We start from the raw sequence: 22629 nt of genomic DNA on the forward strand, positions 1-22629 counted from the left end.
TGAATGGAACATGGAGGAAGGAAAAAAAAAATGATGCTCACTGATAATCTCCCATGAAAAACAGAGAACAAGGATGACTTTCCAAGTCAATACTACAAACTGGAGTGGTAGATTGGAATCCTCCAAATTGCAGAACGCAGATCTCCTCCTCTCCCTCCTCCAGAATATGGGTTATCCAGTTTGCACAATTTAAGTAATAAAGAACAAACTAGTCAACATTCAATAAATCTAATTTTTAAGCCAAGTTTCCCTTCATAAGCCAAAAATATCTACTGAGATTTGTTGTGATTTCTCAAGATGCAGGACATATTCATTTAAACATCATGAATCTCCAGTGTTTGGCTAGAGGTACTGAGAAATATGAATTGCCCCCACCCACGCCCAAGTTATATTCAACGGTGATCAAAGGGACATAGTAGCAATTCAGGATGCATGCACCAAATGGGCTGAGGTACGTTCAGAAAAGATTCTGAGGAGTTTATAATGCAAACATGCGTGCATGTGTACTAAGTCACTTCAGTTGTGTACGACTCTTTGAGATCCTAGATTGTAGCCGGCCAAGGTTTTCTGTCCATGAGATTCTCCAGGTAAGAACACTCGAGTGGGCTGCCATGCTCTCCTCCAGCAGATCTTTGCAACTAAGGGATGGAATCCGTAACTCTTAGGTCTCCTGCATTGGCAGGCAGGTTCTCTACCACTAGCGCCACCTTGGAAGCCCTACTGCAAATATACCAACTGGTGAAAAGCATCACCCTTTGACTGCTTTTCTGGGCTTCCCAGGTGGCTCAGAGAGTAAAGAATCTGCCTGCAATGCAAGAAACCTGGGTTCAATCCCTGGGTTGAAAAGATCCCCTAGAGAAGGGAAGAGCTACCCACTCCAGTATTCTGGCCTGGAGAATTCCATGGAGAAAGGAGCCTTGGGGGTACAAGTCCATGGGGTTGCAAAGAGCCAGACATGACTGAGTGACTTTCACTTTCACTTTCTATAAATAGGAAAAGCAAAAGTATCAGATTATAAGGAAATTAGGATTTGCTAAAAAACCACTTCATAGAAAAGTCAATCACCACCCTTTTTGATTCAATTCTAACATAACAACAAAATCAACAATGGTAACAACTTTTTTCAAGCCTTTATGCCATTCAACCAATAGGTCATTTCTTCAGAGAAGACATTAACTGTTTTATCCAACTCCCAAATTTTGGCTGAAATGCAAGAGAATGAGTGAATTTTGCTCTTTGTAAGGATCAACACATCTCAGAGATTAGAATAGTGTCTAGTCAAGGCTTCCATTATCTGCTGTTATGCAACAACAGGTAGTATAAAACAACTATCATTTTACTATTATTAATATCTTGGTAACACACACAATGGGCTTTCCTGGTGGCTCAGCCATTAAGAATCTGCCTGCTGAGACTCAGGGACACAGGTTCAATCCCTGTGTTGGGAAGATCCCCTGGAGGAGGCCATGGCAGCCCAATCCAGAAATCTTGCCTGGAGAATCCCATGGACAGAAGAGCCTGGTGGGCTGCAGTCCATGGGGTCACAGAGAGACACAACTAAGCAATTAAACAACAACAAACAAACAAATAATAACACCTACTATTTGTATATCTACTGTGGATTAGACGCTGTGCTAAGAGATTTGTACTCATTTAGTCCTTATATAGCCTCTGCCTACAATGTGGGAGACCTGGGTTTGATCCCTGGGTCAGGAAGATCCTCTGGAAAAGACAATGGCAACCCACTCCAGTACTCATGCCTGGAAAACCCCATGGACGGAGGAGCCTGGCAAGCTATAGTCCGTGGTCGCAAAGAGTCGGCCAGGACTGAGCGACTTCACTTTCACTTTCAGTCCTTTATAGTAAATCAAGCAGTAAAGACTCTGTTATCAGAAGATGAGGCATTTGAGACACAATGAGGTTAAACTGTCCAAGGTCACGCAACTAGGAATTGGTGCAGCTTGATTCCAAATCAAATGAGCCTGAGTCCTAGCTAAGCTCCCATTCACAACACTCCTCTCTCCCTCTCCTTATTCCGTCTTTCTCTGTGCGCATATGCTCACAGTCAACCCTCATCAACATGGGAAAAGACACAGCACCTTACTGAAGGCCCCAAGAGAGGAACTCTTGACTCTCCATCAATGGTTCCTCTCAGGGCTGAGCTGATTCAGTCACTGAACAAATGGGACGTGCAGCTTCCAATCACCAGCGAAGTATCAACATTTTGGGGAATAACAATAAGAATTCAAATACATCACTGGTATCAAAGCTATTTCACATTTTCTTCTTTAAATCAATCTTTCAACATATTTACTTGGCTTATTACAATTATACATTCCTATCCTAGAAACATCTCATAATTAATTCAGTCAGTCCCATCCTGAATGTAACATCCAGAAAAATCTATGGTAATCTCATCTGCTACCTGTTTTGAAAATAGTCCTATCCTCGATGGATCATTCAATGTTTTCACAATAGTTTCATGTACTTAAGATGATATAGGAACTCTGTCTTCTACCTTTTACATTCCAGAGACATACATTTGGGCCTCACATATAATTTATAATCATTTAAGTATAAAAGCTTATCTTTCTTAGCTCACATAGCCTCAACACTGGTAAATCAATTTTGTAGTGGGCATATACATAATCAGAGTACCTCCAATGGTACAAAATAAACACTAGTTCAAACGTAGACTGCCACTCTGACCCAGACTTTCAGGTTTCATGGCTTTGCAGCATGGCAGAGTGGATGTCACATTAATGACCATATTTAACTGGGACCACTAGAAGTCAAACTACAGACACGCTGGGACTCACAGCTTAAATCCCCTTCAGTGGTTTCAATGATCCATATATACATTCTTCTGAAATATCTGTCTTCAGTCAAAAACAAAACCCTTCCATAATCCCCTCACACTGAAACATGGAATTGTGTCTTTCTTAAGAACTGGTAAAACCACACATGCAATGCAGTAACTTGTATTTTCCTGATAGCAAGAATCCATGTTTTCTATGTTGGGAAAGGGTCGGGAAGATCCCCAGGAGGAGGGGATGGAAACCCCTTCAGTATTATTGCCTGGAGAATCCCATGGGCAGAGGAGCCTGGCTATAGTCCACAGGGTCGCAAAGAGCTGGGCGCAGATGAAGCGACTTAGTACACAGCACAAAGTGCTAAATTATTAAATAATAGTTTACACTAAAAATTTTAGAAACGTCATCTGAGCACTTAAACTTCCTCCCCAGCATTAATACAAACTGTAATAAAACTTATTTTGTCATTCATATTCTGAATTATTTGGTCATGAGTTGACGAAATCTCTCCTTAAACATGCAGGGAGCGTCTCTGCTGCTGCTAAGTCGCTTCAGTCGTGTCCGACTCTGTGTGACCCCATAGACGGCAGCCCACCAGGCTCCCCCGTCCCTGGGATTCTGCAGGCATGAACACTTCTACAGCCAAGTTATTTCATCCTATCCAAGCCATGTCTGTGAACCAAGAGGCACTACAAAAGATAATAGGGCAAAGTCAGGGACTCAAGTATAGAAACAATGTTAACACTAGGAGAACTAGTGCAACACAACCACAATAGGACTCCAGGGTCTCATGATTTCAAACAATAATTATGTAACAACTACAATACTTAAAACACATACATAGAAACAACTATAACAACAAGTATAATCTACTGAGCATTCATGTACCAAGTGTTATTTCAGGTGCTTTATATTTGTTATAGCATTCATTCAAAAAACACTGAGTACTAGGCACTGTCAAGGTATTTAGGAAACTTCAGTGAACAAAAGAGGAAGTTTTATAGAGTTCCATTCTAGTCATTTAGTATCCCAGCAATTTTTTTTTTTACACTATGTGCATATTAGACAAGAAAATTCAGGTTCAGACAGATTAAGCAATCTGTCCAAGGTTACTAGTCTATATCTGAGACTCATATCTATTTCCTATTGCTGGCCTGGATAGAGATTCTTCACTACTGGGTACTTTGACATTGGCTTCAAAGCTGCATGAGCCCAGCAGTATCTCAGCCACTCTGGCTAATGACCTTCGGGCTGTTAGATCAAAAGGCTGAGAACCAGGACTACAGTGGGAGGGGCAAGGCAAAGGTGGGCTGATCATGGACACACTGAAGGGAGATGATGTTAAGGTCATTCTGAAGTGTGTGTGTGTGTGTGTGTGTGTGTGTGTGTGTGTGTGTGTGTTAAGGTCATTCTGAAGTGTGTGTGTGTGTGTGTGTGTGTGTGTGTGTGCTCAATCAGCCTGTCTGAAGATTTACCTTGTTCTAGAAGAAGCACCTCAAACCATTCATCAATGTGCCTCTAAAAAGCTACCCAACCCTGTTTTCTACCATTCTGCTCAGGTTACACCTCAACCAAGTCAAATATGCTGGTCCTCCAAGCCTCTGTATATTCTATTCCATCTTTGTCCTCCATCACTAGCGGACAAATTCTTTATCTGCTATTACACCAGAATGTAAATTCCAGGATGACCATGACTTTGTCTTTTTGTTCATAAGAGTATGCCTATCCCCAGGTTTATATGTGTGTCTAACAGGTAGCTCGATGGTAAAAACCTGGTTGCCAATGCAGGAGATATAAGAGACGTGGGGTTCAATCCCTGCGTAAGGAAGATCCTCTGGAGTAAGAAATGGCAACCAACTCCAGTGTTCCCTCCTGGGAAATTTCATGGACAGAGGAGGCTGGTGGCCTAGAGTCCATCGGGCAGCAAAGAGTCGGACACGGCTGAGTGACTGAGCACACACACATTCAATACATAGTATGTGCTCAGTAAATAAATGTTTGTTGAAAAGAATAAATGTAAATAAATCTAAAATCATTTCATGCCCAGAGTTCATCTGACCCAGGTGATAACTGGTTATTGAGAAACAGATGGGAAGAGGTACATGTGTGCTCAGTCATGTCCGACTCTTTGCAACCCCATGGGCTGCAGCCTGCCAGGCTCCTCTGTCCATCGAATTTTCCAGGCAAGAAAACTGGAGTGGGTTGCCATTTCTTTCTCCAGATGGGAAGAAGAGCATAAGCAATGAAGGGCAATGAAATTCTCATATTTGTGAAGAATAGTAAAGGATATTATGTGGCTGGAACATCGTGTGGTTCACTGGAAAAGAAACGAGAGATAAGAGCAGATAAGTAACGTGGTGTTAACTGGCAAATGGTCTTAGATGGTATGATAATTCATTGAAAAGTGTTTTTTAGTGACTGCAATATGCAAGTTGAAAGAGGCCCAAGTGAATAAGAGAGAAAGACTCCTGGCCTTGAGAAAACTGAAGGTAAGTGAGGAAGAAATGTGTTTGGGCAACACACAACAGGTGGTGGGGTATCATGAAACAAAAGCATAGTATGTTTAACGTCTGTGTTTGGAAAGCTAGCACTGGACTTGCTTTGGAAGACGGCTTATATACATATAGAATTTGATGCAAAGGAAGTAGCCACAGGCTACTGCAATAACTCAGGGGAGAGCTGGTGAGGTCTTGACCCAAGGCAGTGGCAGGGGGAATAAGGAGGAAGGTTCTTTGAGAGACAGAGTTTACAGGAAGAAGGAACAGCTTTGATGACTGACAGGGAAGAGGAAGTATGGGGTGAGAATCAGCAGAAATGTTAAGAATGGCACTGGTTTTCTACATTGTACATGAAGCCTGAGGCAGGATGTCCAGTTGGAAAAGCCAAACATGCCATAGAGTCCTCCAACATCCCATAAAGGACCTACTACACTCTGGGATACATGAATATTTGGGTATACTGTTTAATACATTTTTGCTTACTCAGGGATCTGTTATGCATTGAAGAAAATGTCTCACAAGCTGAGTATGTTTGAATATTATAATAGATACCAATAGAGTCAAATTTATTCAAACTTGGAAACACAGCTTTGGTTAAAGTAAGGGGAAAAAACTATATGAAGAAGTCATCTCATATGCTTATATATTCAAGACAAGAATTAACTATGTCTTTACTTTCATTTTTTTCCTGGGATTTAGTGTTTTACAGACTTTCATGGTTATCAAAACTTAGAACAAAATAGGTATTTGCCAAAGTATGAATTTAAGAGTACTATATATTAACGTATTCATTGCCACTTTCCTTTATGAAAAGTCATTTGGACAGTAATGAAAAAAATGCAGAACATTGAACAGAATATGTAATGAAATAACATCATTGGTCCTCTGTGCCTATGGACAATGAAGATTACTATCAAAAATTAAGTCATTTATTTTCTGTAGAAAGCAAAGGAAATGACTATTAACCTGTATCTCCACCTTTCCTGACCTACAGTGATGTCAAATGGGTCCTTATCAAACCCAAAATGGATTATCTTATTAAAACATGAACTGTTCAGTGCTTGTCTCTGGTATAGCCTGAAGAAACAGCACTGAAGAATTGGGAATATGAAAAAAAAAAAATCTGAGGAAAAACAAAAATACAAGTTAACTTTTTTTTTGTTAGAACTATTCTAATGACATCAATAAGAAACAATCAATCACAAGGGTCTCCACAGTGGCCAGAAAACTACACAAACTTATAAACCAGGTCTTATATTCACTGCCTTATTTTATGTTAAACATATTATTGGGTGAAGATTTTGTAACAAATATCTCACATTCCTTGAAAACCCTAGGCAAGATGTTGTTTCTTAACTATGTTTGAAAAAAGTAAAGCTAAAACAAATGACCTTTACTGTTTATCTAAGAACGATTGTCAAAGCATATAAAAGCTCTATGTAGTGTTTGTCATGTTATTAAAAGGTGAAACAAAAGTAATTGCTTTTAAAGGATTATATCAAAAATACAATGGTGCAACCATAGCATCGCCTGGACAATCATATAAGACACATCACTGGAAAGGTCTTTCCTCTCTTCCTCAAAACTCTAGGTCCAGGGAATGCAATGGAGAAAGACATCACTAGTTAGCTGCCAAAGGCAAAATGCATAGGCTCAACCCCAAATTTAATCTGTCAGCTTCCAGGTACATCCACCTCTAGCCATCATCTCTCTGGATTCTTCAAACAATGTTTTTAATTGTAATAATTAATGATGATATCAAATTCTCTACTAATTTGCCATTTTTACTGGTAATGCTCTTACACATCTACTTTCACTTTATCTAATTCCATCTCCAAGAATTCTGACTTCTGCACCTTTCACTTTTTTAAAAAGCATTCTATCTTTCAGGTCTGTACTTTTTTCCTGTACACTTTAAACAATTATACAGAAGTGTAAGTTAGAATAGCAGACTGCCCAGAACATGGACCCAGGAGCACATTTCCTGGGTTATGACATTCTCATGCTTTCAGTTTTCTTACCTGTAAAATACAGGTAACAGTCTACTTCACAGATTTTAAGGATTCACTGAGATCATGCGTATCAGATACTTCAGCACAAAGCATTTTAACAGTTAATATTAAGGAATTTTATTATTAGTAGTAGTTATACTATTTCAACCATTCTACTAAACTTTGCAGAGCCCTCATAGTTTTGTGTGTGCGATTTCTCCATATGAACTACTATATAACTAGAATGAAAATGGCAGATTTGATAAAAATACAATTAATAGGAGTTCATGAAAGATTGATTGACACAATATATATATATTTCTCAGGATGAACAGCAACAGTGAACTATTTTATCAGTTTTAAACTATGAGGATGAACACCGATAACAGACACACAGCTCACCTCGCCACAGGCATGTCAATGAAGACGTTTAGTATTCTCCAACTGCTGGGTGCAACCACGTAGTGTCTGAGCCCTTCCTAACAATCAAGTGTTATTTGATGCAGTGCTCAAAGCCTTTTCTTATGGTTTTCCTTCACATCATTACCCAAAAACACATTATTTTAAAGAAAGATATTTACAACTACAACATATTCTCTGTACGAGAACAAACCTACAGAGTACCCTGTAATTTGAGCTGTGGAAAACTTACTAAGTTATTTGAGGCAACCAGAACTACACCGGAAACACAAATCCAAGCGGCTGCAAGTTTAAAATCTGTGTTTCAAGGCAATATGAAGCCAGTGATATTAACACCTCCGAGCCATTACCCAGGCTGCTGTCATCTTGAATGCCCCTCCCCCACCTCTGCATGTGATTTTATCACTCATCTTTATGGCACATTAGAATTTCTATAAAGGCTATGAGAGTGTGTGTGTGTGTGTAGATAAATAAAATTTATAGTTACTGTCCCCATAAAACAGTACTTTTAAAGTTCTAAAATGCAACACAAGGAAAATCAGAAAAGAGACAAAGTTTACTTAACAGAACTCTGAAATATACTTCTTATTAAGGAATTATGTAACTGCATGGCATTTATTTAGGCCTTCTTACTTCCTCCAGCCTCTTAATAACCAGCCCCACAAAAACAGAAGCAGTACAATTTTGAACCTGTATAACACACTGTCCCCTTCATGGATCACAGCCTTGTCAAGGCGAAGGGGCTTGCATAATTCAGTGAAGCTATGAGCCATGCCACGCAGGACCACCCAAGACAGACAGGTTCTGACAAAATGTGGTCCACTGGAGGAGCAAATGGCAACCCACTTTAGTATTCTTGCCTAAAAAACCCCATGGACAGTACGAAAAGGCAAAAAGAAATGAAACTGGAAGATGAGCTCCCTAGGTCAAAAGGCATCCAATATCCAACTGGGGAAGAGTGAACTGCAATTACTAACAGCTCCAACAAGAATAAAGTGGCTGGGCCAAGGCTCAGTCATGTGCCTGGTGGTGAAAGTAAAGTCTGATACTGTAAAAAATAATATTGCATAGGAACCTGGAATGTTAGGACCAGGAATCAAGGTAAATTGGATGTAGTCAGGCAGTAGATGACAAGATTGAACATGGTCATCTTAGGAATCAGTGAATTAAAATGGACAGGAATGGGCAAACTGAATTCAATGACCATTACATCTACTACTGTGACCACTGTATCTACTTCTAAGGGCAAGAATCCTTTAGAAGAAATAGAGCAGCTCTGATAGCCAACAAAAGTGTCCAAAAGCATGAGCTTGCTTTATTTCCAAAGCAAATCATTCAACATCACAAGTCTAAGCCCCAACCATTGATGCCAAAGAAGCTGAAGTTGATCAGTTTCTATGAAGAACTACACCACCTTCCAGAGCAAACAACAACAAAAATGTCCTTTTCATCACAGGCGATTGGAATGCAAAAGTAGGATGTCACAAGATACCGGCAATGATAGGCAAGTTTGGCCATAGAATACGAAATGAAACAGGGCAAAGGCTAACAGAGTTAGTCAAGAAAACAAGCTGGTCATAGCAAACACCCTTTTCCAACAACCCAAGAGATGACTCTACACATGGACATCACCAGATGGTCACAACCGAAATCAGATTATGTTCTTTGCTGCCAACGATGGAGAATCTCCATACAGACAGTAAAAATAAGACCTGGAGCTGTGACTCAGATCATGAGCTCCTTACTGCAAAATTCAGACCACAAATTGAAGAAAGTAGGGAAATTTACTAAGCCATACAGGTACAACCTAAATCAAATCCCTTATGTTTATACAGTGGAGATGATGAATAGATTCAAGGGGTTAGACACAAGGGATCAGAATGCCTGAAGAACTAAGCACGCAGATTCGTAACACTGTACAGGAGGCAGTGACCAAAACCATCCCAAAGAAAAAAATGCAACATGCAAAAGTGGTTGTCTGAAGAGGCTTTACAAACAGCTGAGGAAAAAGTAAAGCAAAAAGCAATAGAGAAAGGGAAAGATATAGCCAAATGAATGCAGAGTTCCAGAGAATATCAAGGAGAGATTAAAAAGGTCCTCTGAAATGAACAATGCAAAGAAATAAAGGAAGAATAGAATACGGAAGACTAGAAATCTCTTCAAGAAAACTGGATATCAAGAGAACACTTCATGCAAAAATGGGCATAGTAAAGGACAGAAACAGTAAGGACCTAAGAGACCAAGAAGAGGCGGCAAGAATACACAGAAGAACTATACAAAGAAGTCTAAACAACTCAGATAACCATGATGCTGTGGTTACTTATCTAGAGCCAGACATTTTGGAGTGTGAAGTCAAGTGGTCCTTAAAATCATTAATATGGAAAAAGCTAGTGGAGGTGACCCAATTCCAGCTGAGCTATTTCAAATCCTAAAAGATGATGCAGTTAAAGTATTGCACTCAACATGCTGGTAAATTTGGAAAACTCAGCTGTGGCCACAGGACTGGAAAAGGTCAGTTTCCATTCCAGTATCAAAGAAGGCAATGCCAAAGAATGTTCAAACTATCGCACAACAGTGCTTATTTCACATGCTAGCACGTTTAAGCTCAAAATCCTTCAAGCTAGGCTTCAACAGTACAAGAACTGAGAACTCTGATGTACAAACTGGATTTAGAAAAGTCAGAGGAACCAGAGATCAAATTGCCAACATCTGTTGGATCATGGAGAAAGCAAGCGAGATACAGAAAAAACATCTATTTCTGCTACACTGATTATGTTAAAGCCTCTGACTGTGTAGATCACAACAAACTGTGGAAAATTCTTCAATAGATGGGAGTACCAGACCACCTTACCTGACTCCTAAGAATCTGTAAGCAGATCAAGAAGTAACAGAAGTGGCCATGGAACAATGGACTAGTTCAAAACGGGGAAAGGAGTATGTCAAGGCTGTATATTGTCACCCTGATTACTTAACTTGTTTTCAGAGGACATCATGCAAAATTATGGGAGGAAACACAAGCTGGGATAAAGATTGTTGGGAGAAAGATCAACAACCTCAGATATGCAGATGGTACCATTCTAAGGGTAGAAAGTAAAGAGGAACTAAAGAGCCTCTTGACAAAAGTAAAAGAGGAGAATGAAAAAGCTGCCTTGAAATTCAACATTCAAAAAACCAAGATTATGGCATCCGGTCCCATCAATTTAAATGGGGAAAAAGTAGATGTTGTGACAGATTTTATTTTCTTGGGCTCCAAAATCACTGCAGATGGTGACTGCAGCCAAGAAATTAAAAGATGCTTGCTCCTTGGAAGAAAAGCTATGAAAACCCTGATGGTGTTTTAAAAAGTAGAGACATCACTTCTCCAACAAAGGTCTCTATAGTCAAAGCCATGGTTTTTGCAGTAGTCACATATGGATGTGAGAGTTGCATCATAAAGAAAGCTGAGCACCGAAGAAGGGATGCTTTCAAATTATGGTGCTAGAGAGGACTCTTGAGAGTCCCTTGGACAGCAAGGAGATCAAACCAGTCAATCGTAAAGGAAATCAACCCTGAATATTCACTGAAGAACTGATGCTGAAGCTCCAATACCACCTGATTCAAAGATTCGACTCATTGGAAAAGACTCTGATGCTGGGAAAGATTGAAGGCAAAAGGAGAACAGGGCAGCAGGGGATGAGATGATTAGATTGCATCACCAATTCAAAAGGCATGAATCTGAGCAAATTTGGGAGATAGTGGAGGACAGAGGGGCCTGACATGCTGCAGTCCATGGGGTCACAAAGAGTTGGACACAACTCAATGACTGACCAACATACATAACACGTTGTATCCAGGAAGTTTCTATTACCTTTCTTGCTATTTCATTGTAATTAAGTCTAAATTAAATGCTGCTCATAGCGAGAAGAAATGTGTTTTGTTAAAGAGGTCCATGGTTGTAACTCAGGTATTCTTTGAGACCAGGTCTTTCCAACATCTGTACCAACGACATTTAGACCAACTGTTGTAGCAGTTGTCCTTTGCATTATAAGATATTCAGTAGCACCCCTGCCTTCTACCACTAGATCTCAGAACATCCCTTCACCCCAACAGTTGTTAAATAAAAATGCTGTCAGAAATGGCCAAATGTCAAGGGAGAGGCAAAAGGGAAGGGCAGGTGAAGGCAGCTGCCCCATCTAAAAAGCACTATTTTACAATTAATGATATTATGAACTCATTACAAAAGAATCTTAATTTTATGTTGGATTATATTACCCAGTAGCATAAATACAATCCCAGTAGTAACAGAAACTACTACTTGATTATAAAGACTATCTATAGTTGACTTTAAAATATACCTGATGAGAAATTAGAAACATTTTACAAGATGGTTTTATAATTTTGTTCTAATTCCTTCTCTTCTTTCTGCAAATCCAAATTTTCCCACGAAACAAGGGCAAAGATTCCAGGAAGGAGTTTCAAGAATTTGCTCATTAGTTCAAGCTACGGAAACTGAAAGAAACCTGTAAGGATATCAATATTAATATAACAAGCCAAGGGAGCTTTCTGGCCTCAATCTTAGATACGGCCAGTGAGAACCTACCAAATTAGTCTCAAAACCCTTCAATGTAAGAAACTGTAATTACCCAGATGAATATGCTGACTGAACTTTCAATAAGAAACTAGAAGATAGAGTTTTCATTCTAATTTGCTGGATGACAGACACTTGGCTTTTTTTTTTTTCACTGAAACCAGAACTAACCCTTCTATGAAGAACAAAGTATTTCACAATATGCACTGAAATATAAACCTGTCTGTATTTTCTCAATTTCATTAGGAATGTTACCTTTTAGATAACACAGAAGTCAATTCATCCTGGTTGAATTCAATACATCCTGGAAGGATTCAGTTTCATCTAGTTGTTGGGAAATTAGAAACATTTTATAAGATGGTTTTATAATTTTGTTCTCATTTCTTCTCTTCTTTCTTCATATCCAAATTTTCCCAGAAAATTAGGGCAAATATTCCAGAATTAGTTTCATCTAGAGGTACTGGATCAAAGGAACAAATTTAAATCACCAAAAGCTATGTAAATTAAAGAGAAACAATGTCCTTAATAAAAAAGAGGAAGAAAGGAGCCTTCTTAGGAAATATGAAAAGCTGTAGTGGCTAGTAGGTTCTTAGAGCATCTTACTACTGATTCAGACTCATAGGAATAAAAGGACCTTTTTTAGAAGACAGGAGAACATGCTGGAAAGGCAAACTACAAATTCACTTCCATTAGGACATACACAATCTACATCTATGGTGCCTGGGGAATCACTAGCTACATGCAGCTATAGAACAGCTGAAGTGTTGAGCCCAAATTTAGAGGTGCTTTATATATAAAACACACACTAGATGTGGAAGACTAAATATGAAAAGAAGAATGCAGAATATTTCATTAATTTCTAACTGATTGCTCAGTCGCTTCAGGATCAACTCTGCGATCGCATGGACTGTACCCCACCAGGCTCCTCTGTCCACGGGATTCTCCTAGCAAGAACATTGGAGTGGGTTGCCATTTCCTCCTCCATTTAATTGATTAAACATGTTGAAATGACATTTTGGTTATACTGGAATAAATAAAGTGTATTATTAATTTTTTATGTTTTAATGTATGTACTAGAAAATTTAGAACTACACATGGAATGGATTTCATTCCATGCCTACTGGACAAAACCATTACATGCCATCACTTCAGTAGACCTCAACCTCTACTGAGATGATGACCTTCCCTCCTGCTTCCCCAGTCCTTGGAAACTGGGGTGGGGGCAGGGTGGGGTAGAGAAGCGAGAAGTTTTGAATGTTACAAAACTGGCAGAGTGTCATTGGCCTTTAATGCCAGAGTACTAAAATGCCTCAGAGAATCAGCCCCATGAAATGAAGGATTCTCCTATCTACAGTTGTGTCTCCAGTGACAAGGGGACAGGGAATACAATCAGCCAGCCAAATGGCAGCAATTGCTAATTGCTGGACTCAATCTTGAATTTTCAGCTCTGACGTTTTTTACTTAAGACTCTACTCCAACTGACTGGTCAACATCTTCAACTCCATGGTCAGGCCACGATTTACTAATCCACACCAAGTACAGTATCTCGGATCTCCATACACCCCTTCCCCAAAAAAGAAAGGAAGACAGGAAGGATGGAAGAGAAAGGGAGGGAAGGAAGGAGGGAAAGAAGGATAGAAGATGGAAGGGGGGAGGGAGGGGGAGGGGAAGAAGGGAAGGGAGAGGGAAGGAAAGATGGATGGAAGTGGGGAGGGAAGGAAAGACAGATGGAAGGGAGAAAGGAAGGAAGGGAAGAAACGGGAAAATCTCACTCTGCTTAATGAACTGTCCCGCAAGGAATGACCTCATCATCAACACTGTTTCTCAGACTAGAAATCTTTCTCTTCCTAATTTATACGAACCTAATTTATACGAACCTAATTTATACGAACCTTTAGCCATCACAGTCAGCCTCTACTCTCAGTTACCATTAGTCTTTGTCCCGAAAGTGACAGCCTTCCTGCCCCCTTCTTCTACTCTGCTACCAGAGACATCTTGGGACAGAGGGGAAATATTCTAACTATGTCTAAGGCTCAACTAACAAACTTAACCAGTTCAGAAGGTAAGCCTCTCTGATCTTTGATGGTAGATAAAATCTAAGGTCACAAGGATACCTTAGAAAATTTGACTTCATTTTAAGTAAAAAGAATCAAGTAAGGAAAAATAATAAAGTATATTGATGACTTAAAAAAATTTAATTATTATATTTGGTTATATATTACATATGGTTACATTTTCTATATGTGGCTATATATAAAACATGTATATGATTATGTGCTGTATGTAAAATACAAATAATAAATTTACATAGTATATATAGTATATAGTTAGCATGTATCATCATTTAAATATAAAGAGATTTTAGGTGCATTGATTTCAGCACAATATCAGATAAGTGCTACCTTTAAAAACAAAAACATTTCTGCTAGATTTTCAAAGGATAAAGTGTGGTAAAGGTTATCTTGCTCATAAGTACATGGTTTATTCCTAAAGATCAGACGATGATGACCCACAACCACCTTTTGAATGCATAAAATTACTGGAACAACAGTCGCAAATATTGCAAAATGCAGGGTTTTTTTTCCTTTCAACATTAATTTGAAAGCCTACTAAACTGAAAAAAGCTGGAGATACACAAATGGATGAGAAACATCAAGACCTACTGCATCCTGGTAAAAATAATGAACTTAACAGAAAATGCTATTCTAAGAAAAAGACTGAACAAACATATACTTAAGCATGTGTAAGAATGTCCTGCTCGGGTGATTTGGCGTGTGCACTCAGTCGTGTCCAACTTTTTGCAACCCCATGGACAATAGCCCGTCAGGCTCCTCTGTCTATGGGATTTTCCAGGCAAGAATACTGGAGTGGGTTGCCATACCTTCTCTAGAGGATGTTACCAACCCAGGGATCAAACCTGCATATCCTGTGTCTCCTGCACTGGCAGGTCGATTCTCTACCACTGAGCCACCCGGGAAGCCCACTTAAGGTTTAACGAGACCAAAATCAATCTAAATGCCAAACAATAGGGGACTGATTAAATGGCTTATGGGACATGCAAGTCACTGAGTAATATTTATTCACTAAATTTATGATATGTAGTTTTCGTCTTAAAAGTAGATTGATCATAACTAAGCAAAAAAGAGAAATGATAGAAGAATATGTTCCTGAACCTTTAAAAACAATGCTTTAACAGAGACAAAGAGAATGGTGGAGAAGAGGAGGAAAAAAAGAAAAGGAAGGAAGGGAGGGAGGAGAGGAAGGAAAGAGCTAAAAGGATATACAATAAAAATTGGACTTGATAGAACATAGACTGATTTTTTTCACGTTTTGACAAATGCTCTCACATTTATGAATTTCATATATTATCTGTATAATTAAAAGAAATAATTAGGTGTTCAAATTTTGAGTTGTAAAGAAGAGCCAAACACTTAAAAGAAAAAGACAAAATAAATTTGCTTTTATCCAGATTAACTTTCATATAGTATGAAAAGGTGACATCAATTCTCTAACAAGAAAAGTGGACAGGCACACAGAGTTGCATGTATATTCATGCTGCAGTTAAAATTTAACTACTACAAATCTAAAAGAGTAAAACTTAAATGAACTGATTGTCTAAGTTATATTTGTAATTGATTCATGGAATAGTTACACTGCTTCACATGGGGTATTAGCTGATATTTACAAATATTTTTATTATGTAGAGATCTACGATAAACTGGTATCTAATTTGAAAGTGCTATAATCTTTTATAAGTTCCAGTCAATTACACACACACACACACACACACACACACACACACACACAATGGGTACACTGTACTAGTATCTTGAGCTAAGAATTTAGAATTCTGAAAAAGGAAACCATGGGACAAATACTTTTGTTTTTTCCACTACATTGAGCAGTTGGTGAGTATATTTTAAAAGATTTCAGTCTTATGGGAAAAAAAAAATCAGCCTTTTCTGTTCTTGTCTGAAAAAGCACTGAAGTAAAAAGATGTATACTTGTGAAGCTTTTAAACAAAACATTCTTAAAATAACCACAAAATACTATACTCTCTGTCCTCTGTGTAGATCTCCCACTTCACTGGGCTTTGAAATGTTAAGGCCACATTCTCTGATTACATAGCAATTTGGGAATTGTTACCTGAGAAAATTCCTAGAGAGTAATGAGGAAAAGAAATACAACCCAGGTTCTCCAGATGCATTTTTGGAAGAACTAAAAATAACCTTGGGGACTTTCAGTTTCTAGTCCACCATATAAGAAGCTTAAAGTCATCAATCCATCATGACAACAAGTAAACAGCTGAATAAACAGACATGACAACTGTTGTTAGATCCATCAGAGAAGTGAGGTCATAAGGCAAAGTGCTATTCCAAAAACTGCAAAAAAAGACAAGAGGATGCAAATGGCCAGAGCAAAATCCCCTGAACCAAAACCTCTTTGGGAACCAGTGCTCAGGTAGACAAAGCTGAACTGTCACTGAAGAATTCCTGGAGGCTCAGGATGGACAAATTCAAGAATTATAGAATATTATAGAACGTCCCCAGACTTGTTGAATTTAATTTTCCAGGAACTGTACCATGTCTTTACAATATTGGACGAAAATCCTCTACTACTTCCATCACGAGGAGGATTTCTATCTGAAAGCTGTCACAACACTAAGTTCTTAACAAGACCTTCCCTTAGGAGAAACTCTCACCAAAGTCTAACCCACTGAGTCTTATAAACATCTAAAATACTTGCAGGGAGAAAAATACACAGTTTCAGCCATCCTGTCCCATGAAAGGGGATGGGAAAGATGCAAAAGCACTGGTGAGATACACAGCTGAGAGGTACATGCTTGCTAAAAAGATTCCGACCTGACCACAGGACTACACCGTACCGATAACCAAGAGCCTATTAACTGTAGCTCATTTTATCTACTATCTCATGTCCATCTTTCAACAAATACTTATGAGCCATACTGGCAGGCAAGAAAAAAAAAAAAAAAACAGTTTGAAAAGACTGAACATCAGAACCAGGGTCAGATGTGGCGAGATCACTGTAATAATCAAACCATAATTTCTTTTTTCTTTTTTTTTTCTATTAAAGGATAATTGCTTTACAGAATTTTGTTGTTTTCTGTCAAACCTCAACATGAATCAGCCATAGAAAGAAAGAAAGAAAGAAAGTGAAGTTGCTCAGTTGTGTCCGACTCTTTGCGACCCCATGGGCTGTAGCCTACCAGGCTCCTCCGTCCGTGGGATTTTCCAGGCGCACTGGACTGGGTTGCCATTGACTTCTCCAGGGGATCTTCCCGACCCAGGGATCGAACCAGGTCTCCCGCACTGCAGACAGACGCATTAACACCTGAGCCACCAGGGAAGCACTATAGGTATACATATATCCCCTCCCTTGTGAACCTCCCTCCCATCTCCCTCCGCATCCCACTCCTCTAGGTTGATACAGACCCAGTGTTTGAGTTTCCTGAGCCATACAGCAAATTCTCGTTGGCTATCTATTTTACATATGGTAATGTAAGTTTCCATGTTACTCTTTCCATACATCTCACCCTCTGTTTCTCCATTGCTGCCCTGTAAATAAGTTCTTCCCTGGTAGCTCAGACGGTAAAGTATCTGCCAACAAAGCGGGTGACACGGGTTTGATCCCTGGGTCAGGAGGATCCCCTGAGGAAGGAAATGGCAATCCATTCCAGTACTCCTCCTGGAAAATCTCATTGACGGAGGAGCCTGGTAGGTTACATTCCACGGGGTCACAAAGAGTTGGACAGGACTGAGTGACTTCATTCAAACAAGTTCTTCAGTACCATTCTTCTAGACCCCATATATATTTGATAGAATACGATATTTATCTTTCCCTTTCTGACTCACATCACTTTGTATAATAGGTTCTAGGTTTATCCACCTGATTAGAACTGACTCAAATGTGTTCCCTTTTATGGCTGAGTAATATTCCATTATGTGTATGTTCCACAACTTCTTTATCTATTCATCTGTTGATCGACATCTGGGTTGCTTCTCTGTTCTAGCTACAGTAAATAGTGCTGCAATGAACAATGGGATATATGTGTCTTTTCTCAATTTTGTCTTTTCAAAACTGTCTTTTTCAGTTTCCTCAGGGTATATGCCTAAGAGTGGGACTGCTGGGTCATATGGTGATTTTATTTCTAGTTTTTTAAGGAATCTCCATACCATCTTCCATAGTGGCTGTATCAATTTACATTCCCACCAACAGTGCAAGGGCATTCCCTTTTCTCCACACTCTCTCCAGAATTTAATGTTGTAGACATTTTTGATGATGGCCATTCTGACCAGTTTGAGGTGATATCTCATTATAGTGTCCAATTGCATTTCTCTAATAATGAGCAATGTTGTGCATCTTTTCATGTGTTTGTAGCCATCTGTATGTTTTCTTTGGAGAACTGTCTGATTAGGTCTTTTTCCCACTTTTTGATTGGGTTGTTTGTTTTTCTGGCACTGAGTTCTATCAGTTGCTTGTATATTTTGGAAATTATCCTTTGTCAGTTGTTTCATTTGCTATTATTTTCTCTCATTCTGAGGGTTGTTTTTGCACCTTGCTTATAGTTTCCTTTGCTGTGCTAAAGCTTTTAAGTTTAATCAGGTCCTATTGTTTACTTTTGTTTTTATTCCCATTGCTCTATGAGGTGGGTCATAAAGGATCTTGCTTTGATTTATGTCATCGAGTGTTCTGCCTATGTTTTCCTCTAAGAGTTTTATAGTTTCTGGTGTTACATTTAGGTCTTTAACACATCTTGAGTTTATCTTTGTGTATGGTGCTAGGAAGAGTTCTAGTTTCATTCTTTTGCATGTAGCTGTCCAATTTTCCCAGCACCATTTATTGAAGTGACTGTCTTTGCCCCATTGTATATTCTTGCCTCCTTTGTCAAAAATAAGGTAGCCATAGGCACATGGGTTTATTTCTGGGCTTTCTATCTTGTTCCACTGGTCTATATTTCTGTTTTTGTGCCAGTACCAAACTGTCTTGATGACTGTAGTTTTTTAGTATAATCTGAAGTCAAGAATGTTGATTCCTCCAGCTCCATTCTTCTTTCTTAAGACTGCTTTGGCTATTTGGGGTCTTTTGTGTTTCCGTGTGAACTGTGAAATTTTCTGTTCTGTGAAAAATGCCATTGGCAATTTCATAGGGATCGCACTGAATCTGTAGTTTATATCATTTTCACAATATTGATTCTTCCTACCCAGGAACATGGAATCTCTTGCCATCTATTTATGTCATCTTTGATTTCTTTCTTTAGTGTCTTGTAATTTTCTGTGTACAGTGCTTTTGTCTCCTTAGTTAATTTTATTCCTAGATATTTAATTTGTTTTGTTGCATTGGTGAATGGGATTAATTTATAATTTCTCTTTCTGAATTTTCATTGTTATGGAAATGCAAGTGATTTCTGTGTATTGATTTTGTATCCTCCAACTTTGCTAAATTCACTGATTAGCTCTAGTAATTTTCTGATACAATCTTTAGGGTTTTCTATGTACAGTATCAAACTAAAAATAATACCCAGTTGTGGATGTGACTGGTGATAGAAGTTGCTGTAAAGAGCAATATTGCATAGGAACCTGGAATGTTAGGTCCATGAATCAAGGCAAATTGGAAGTGGTCAAACAAGAGATGGCAAGAGTGAATGTCGACATTCTAGGAATCAGTGAACTAAAATGGACTGGAATGGGTGAATTTAACTCAGATGACCATTATATCTACTACTGCGGGCAGGAATCCCTTAGAAGAAATGGAGTAGCCATCAAGTCAACAAAAGAGTCCTAAATGCAGTACTTGGATGCAATCTCAAAAACGACAGAATGATCTCTGTTCATTTCCAAGGCAAACCATTCAATATCATGGTAATCCAAGCCTATGTCCCAACCAGTAATGCTCAAGAAGGTGAAGTTAAACAGTTCTATGAAGGCCTATAAGACCTTTTAGAACTAACACCCAAAAAAGATGTCCTTTTCATTATAGGGGACTGGAATGCAAAAGTAGGAAGTCAAGAGATACCTGGAGTAACAGGCAAATTTGGCCTTGGAGTATGGAATGAAGGAGGGCAAAGGCTAACAGAGTTTTGCCAAGAGAACGCACTGGTCATAACAAACACTCTCTTCCAACAACAGAAAAGAAGACTCTACACATGGACATCACCAGATGGTAAACACCAAAAACAGACTGATTATATTCTTTGCAACTAAAGATGGAGAAGCTCTATACAGTCAACAAAAACAAGACCGGGAGCTGACTGCGGCTCAGATCATGAACTCCTTACTGCCAAATTTAGACTTAAATTGAAGAAATTAGGGAAAACCACTAGACCATTCAGGTATGACCTAAATCAAATCCCTTATGATTATACAGTGTAAGTGAGAAGTAGATTTAAGGGACTAGATCTGATAGACAGAGTGCCTGATGAACTATGGACGGAGGTTCATGACATTGTACAGGAGACAGGGATCAAGACCATCCCCATGGAAAAGAAATGCAAAAAAGCAAAATGGCTGTCTGAGGAGGCCTTACAAATAGCTGTGAAAGAGAAGCGAAAAGCAAAGGAGAAAAGGAAAGATATAAGCATCTGAATGCAGAGTTCCAAAGAATAGCAAGGAGAGATAAGAAAGCCTTCCTCAGCAATCAATGCAAAGAAATAGAGGAAAACAACAGAATGGGAAAGACTAAAGATCTCTTCAAGAAAATCAGAGATATAAAAGGACCATTTCATGCAAAGATGGGCTCGATAAAGGACAGAAATGGTATAGACCTAACAGAAGCAGAAGATATTAAGAAGAGGTGGCAAGAATACACAGAAGAACTGTACAAAAAAGATCTTCACGACTCAGATAATCACGAGGGTGTGATCACTGACCTAGAGCCAGACATCCTGGAATGTGAAGTCAAGTGGGCCTTATAAAGCATCACTATGAACAAAGCTAGTGGAGGTGATGAATTCCAGTGGAGCTATTCCAAATCCTGAAAGATGATGCTGTCAAAGTGCTGCACTCAATATGCCAGCAAATTTGGAAAACTCAGCAGTGGGCACAGGACTGGAAAAGGTCAGTTTTCATTCCAATCCCAAAGAAAGGCAATGCCAAAGAGTGCTCAAACTACTGCATAATTGCACTCATTTCATACGCTAGTAAAGTAATGCTCAAAATTCTCCAAGCCAGGCTTTAGCAATATGTGAACCGTGAACTTCCAGATGTTCAAGCTGGTTTTAGAAAAGGCAGACAAATCAAAGATCAAACTGCCAACATCCTCTGGATCATCAAAAAAGCAAGAGAGTTCCAGAAAAATATCTATTTCTTGACTTTATTGACTATGCCAAAGCCTTTGACTGTGTGGATCAAAATAAACTGTGGAAAATTCTGAAAGAGATGGGAATACCAGACCAGCTGACCTGCCTCTTGAGAAATCTGTATGCAGGTCAGGAAGCAACAGTTAGAACTGGACATGGAACAACAACAGACTGGTTCCACATAGGAAAGGGAGTACATCAAGGCTATATATTGTCATCCTGCTTATTTAACTTATATGAAGGGTACATCATGAGCAACACTGGCCTGGAGGAAGCACAAGCTGGAATCAAGAACCTCAGATATGCAGATGACACACACAGATGAAACCACCCTTATGACAGAAAGTGAAGAGGAACTAAAGGGCCTCTTGATGAAAGTGAAAGAGGAGAGTGAAAAAGTTGGCCTAAAGCTCAACTTTCAGAAAACGAAGATCATGGCATCTGGTCCCATCACTTCATGGCAAATACATGGGAAACAGTGCCAGACTTTATTTTTCTGGGCTCCAAAATCACTGCAGATGGTGACTATAGCCATGAAATTAAAAGACGCTTACTCCTTGGAAGGAAAGTTATGACCAACCTAGACAGCATATTAAAAAGTAGAGACATTACTTTGCTAACAAAGGTCCATCTAGTCAAAGCTATGGTTTTTCCTGTGGTCATGTATGGATGTGAGAGTTGGACTGTGAAGAAGGCTGAGCGCCAAAGAATTGATGCTTTTGAACTGTGGTGTTGGAGAAGACTCTTGAGAGTGCCTTGGACTGCAAGGAGATCCAACCAGTCCATCCTAAAGGACATCAGTCCTGGGTTTTCTTTGGAAGGAATGATGCTAAAGCTGACACTCCAATACTTTGGCCACCTCATGCAAAGAGTTAACTCATTGGAAAAGACCCTGATGCTGGGAGGGACTGGGGGCAGGAGGAGACGAGGACGACAGAGGATGAGACGGCTGGATGGCATCACCGACTCGTTGGACACGAGTTTGAATAAACTCCAGGAGTTGGTGATAGACATGGAAGCCTGG

General features: G+C 39.2%; 1 protein-coding gene across 19 annotated transcripts in view; it reads right to left on the reverse strand.

Annotated features, from left to right (window-relative positions):
• KLF12 (KLF transcription factor 12) overlaps window positions 1-22629 on the reverse strand; it is a 567887-nt gene that overhangs the window by 288000 nt on the left and 257258 nt on the right. Inside the window, exon 1 of one of the 19 annotated variants that reach the window (XM_070800607.1) lies at window positions 17517-17619. The exons of 17 other annotated variants lie outside the window; for them this stretch is intronic. In XM_070800607.1, the coding sequence (XP_070656708.1) occupies window positions 17517-17567 (51 nt within the window). In that variant the 5' untranslated portion in view covers window positions 17568-17619. Of the gene's footprint in view, window positions 1-12544; window positions 13888-17516; window positions 17620-22629 lie in introns of those variants that run through there. One more of the 19 variants, XM_070800624.1, reaches the window with a different exon arrangement.

Source organism: Bos indicus, chromosome 12 (assembly GCF_029378745.1).
Source record: "Bos indicus isolate NIAB-ARS_2022 breed Sahiwal x Tharparkar chromosome 12, NIAB-ARS_B.indTharparkar_mat_pri_1.0, whole genome shotgun sequence".
NCBI lineage: Eukaryota > Metazoa > Chordata > Mammalia > Artiodactyla > Bovidae > Bos > Bos indicus.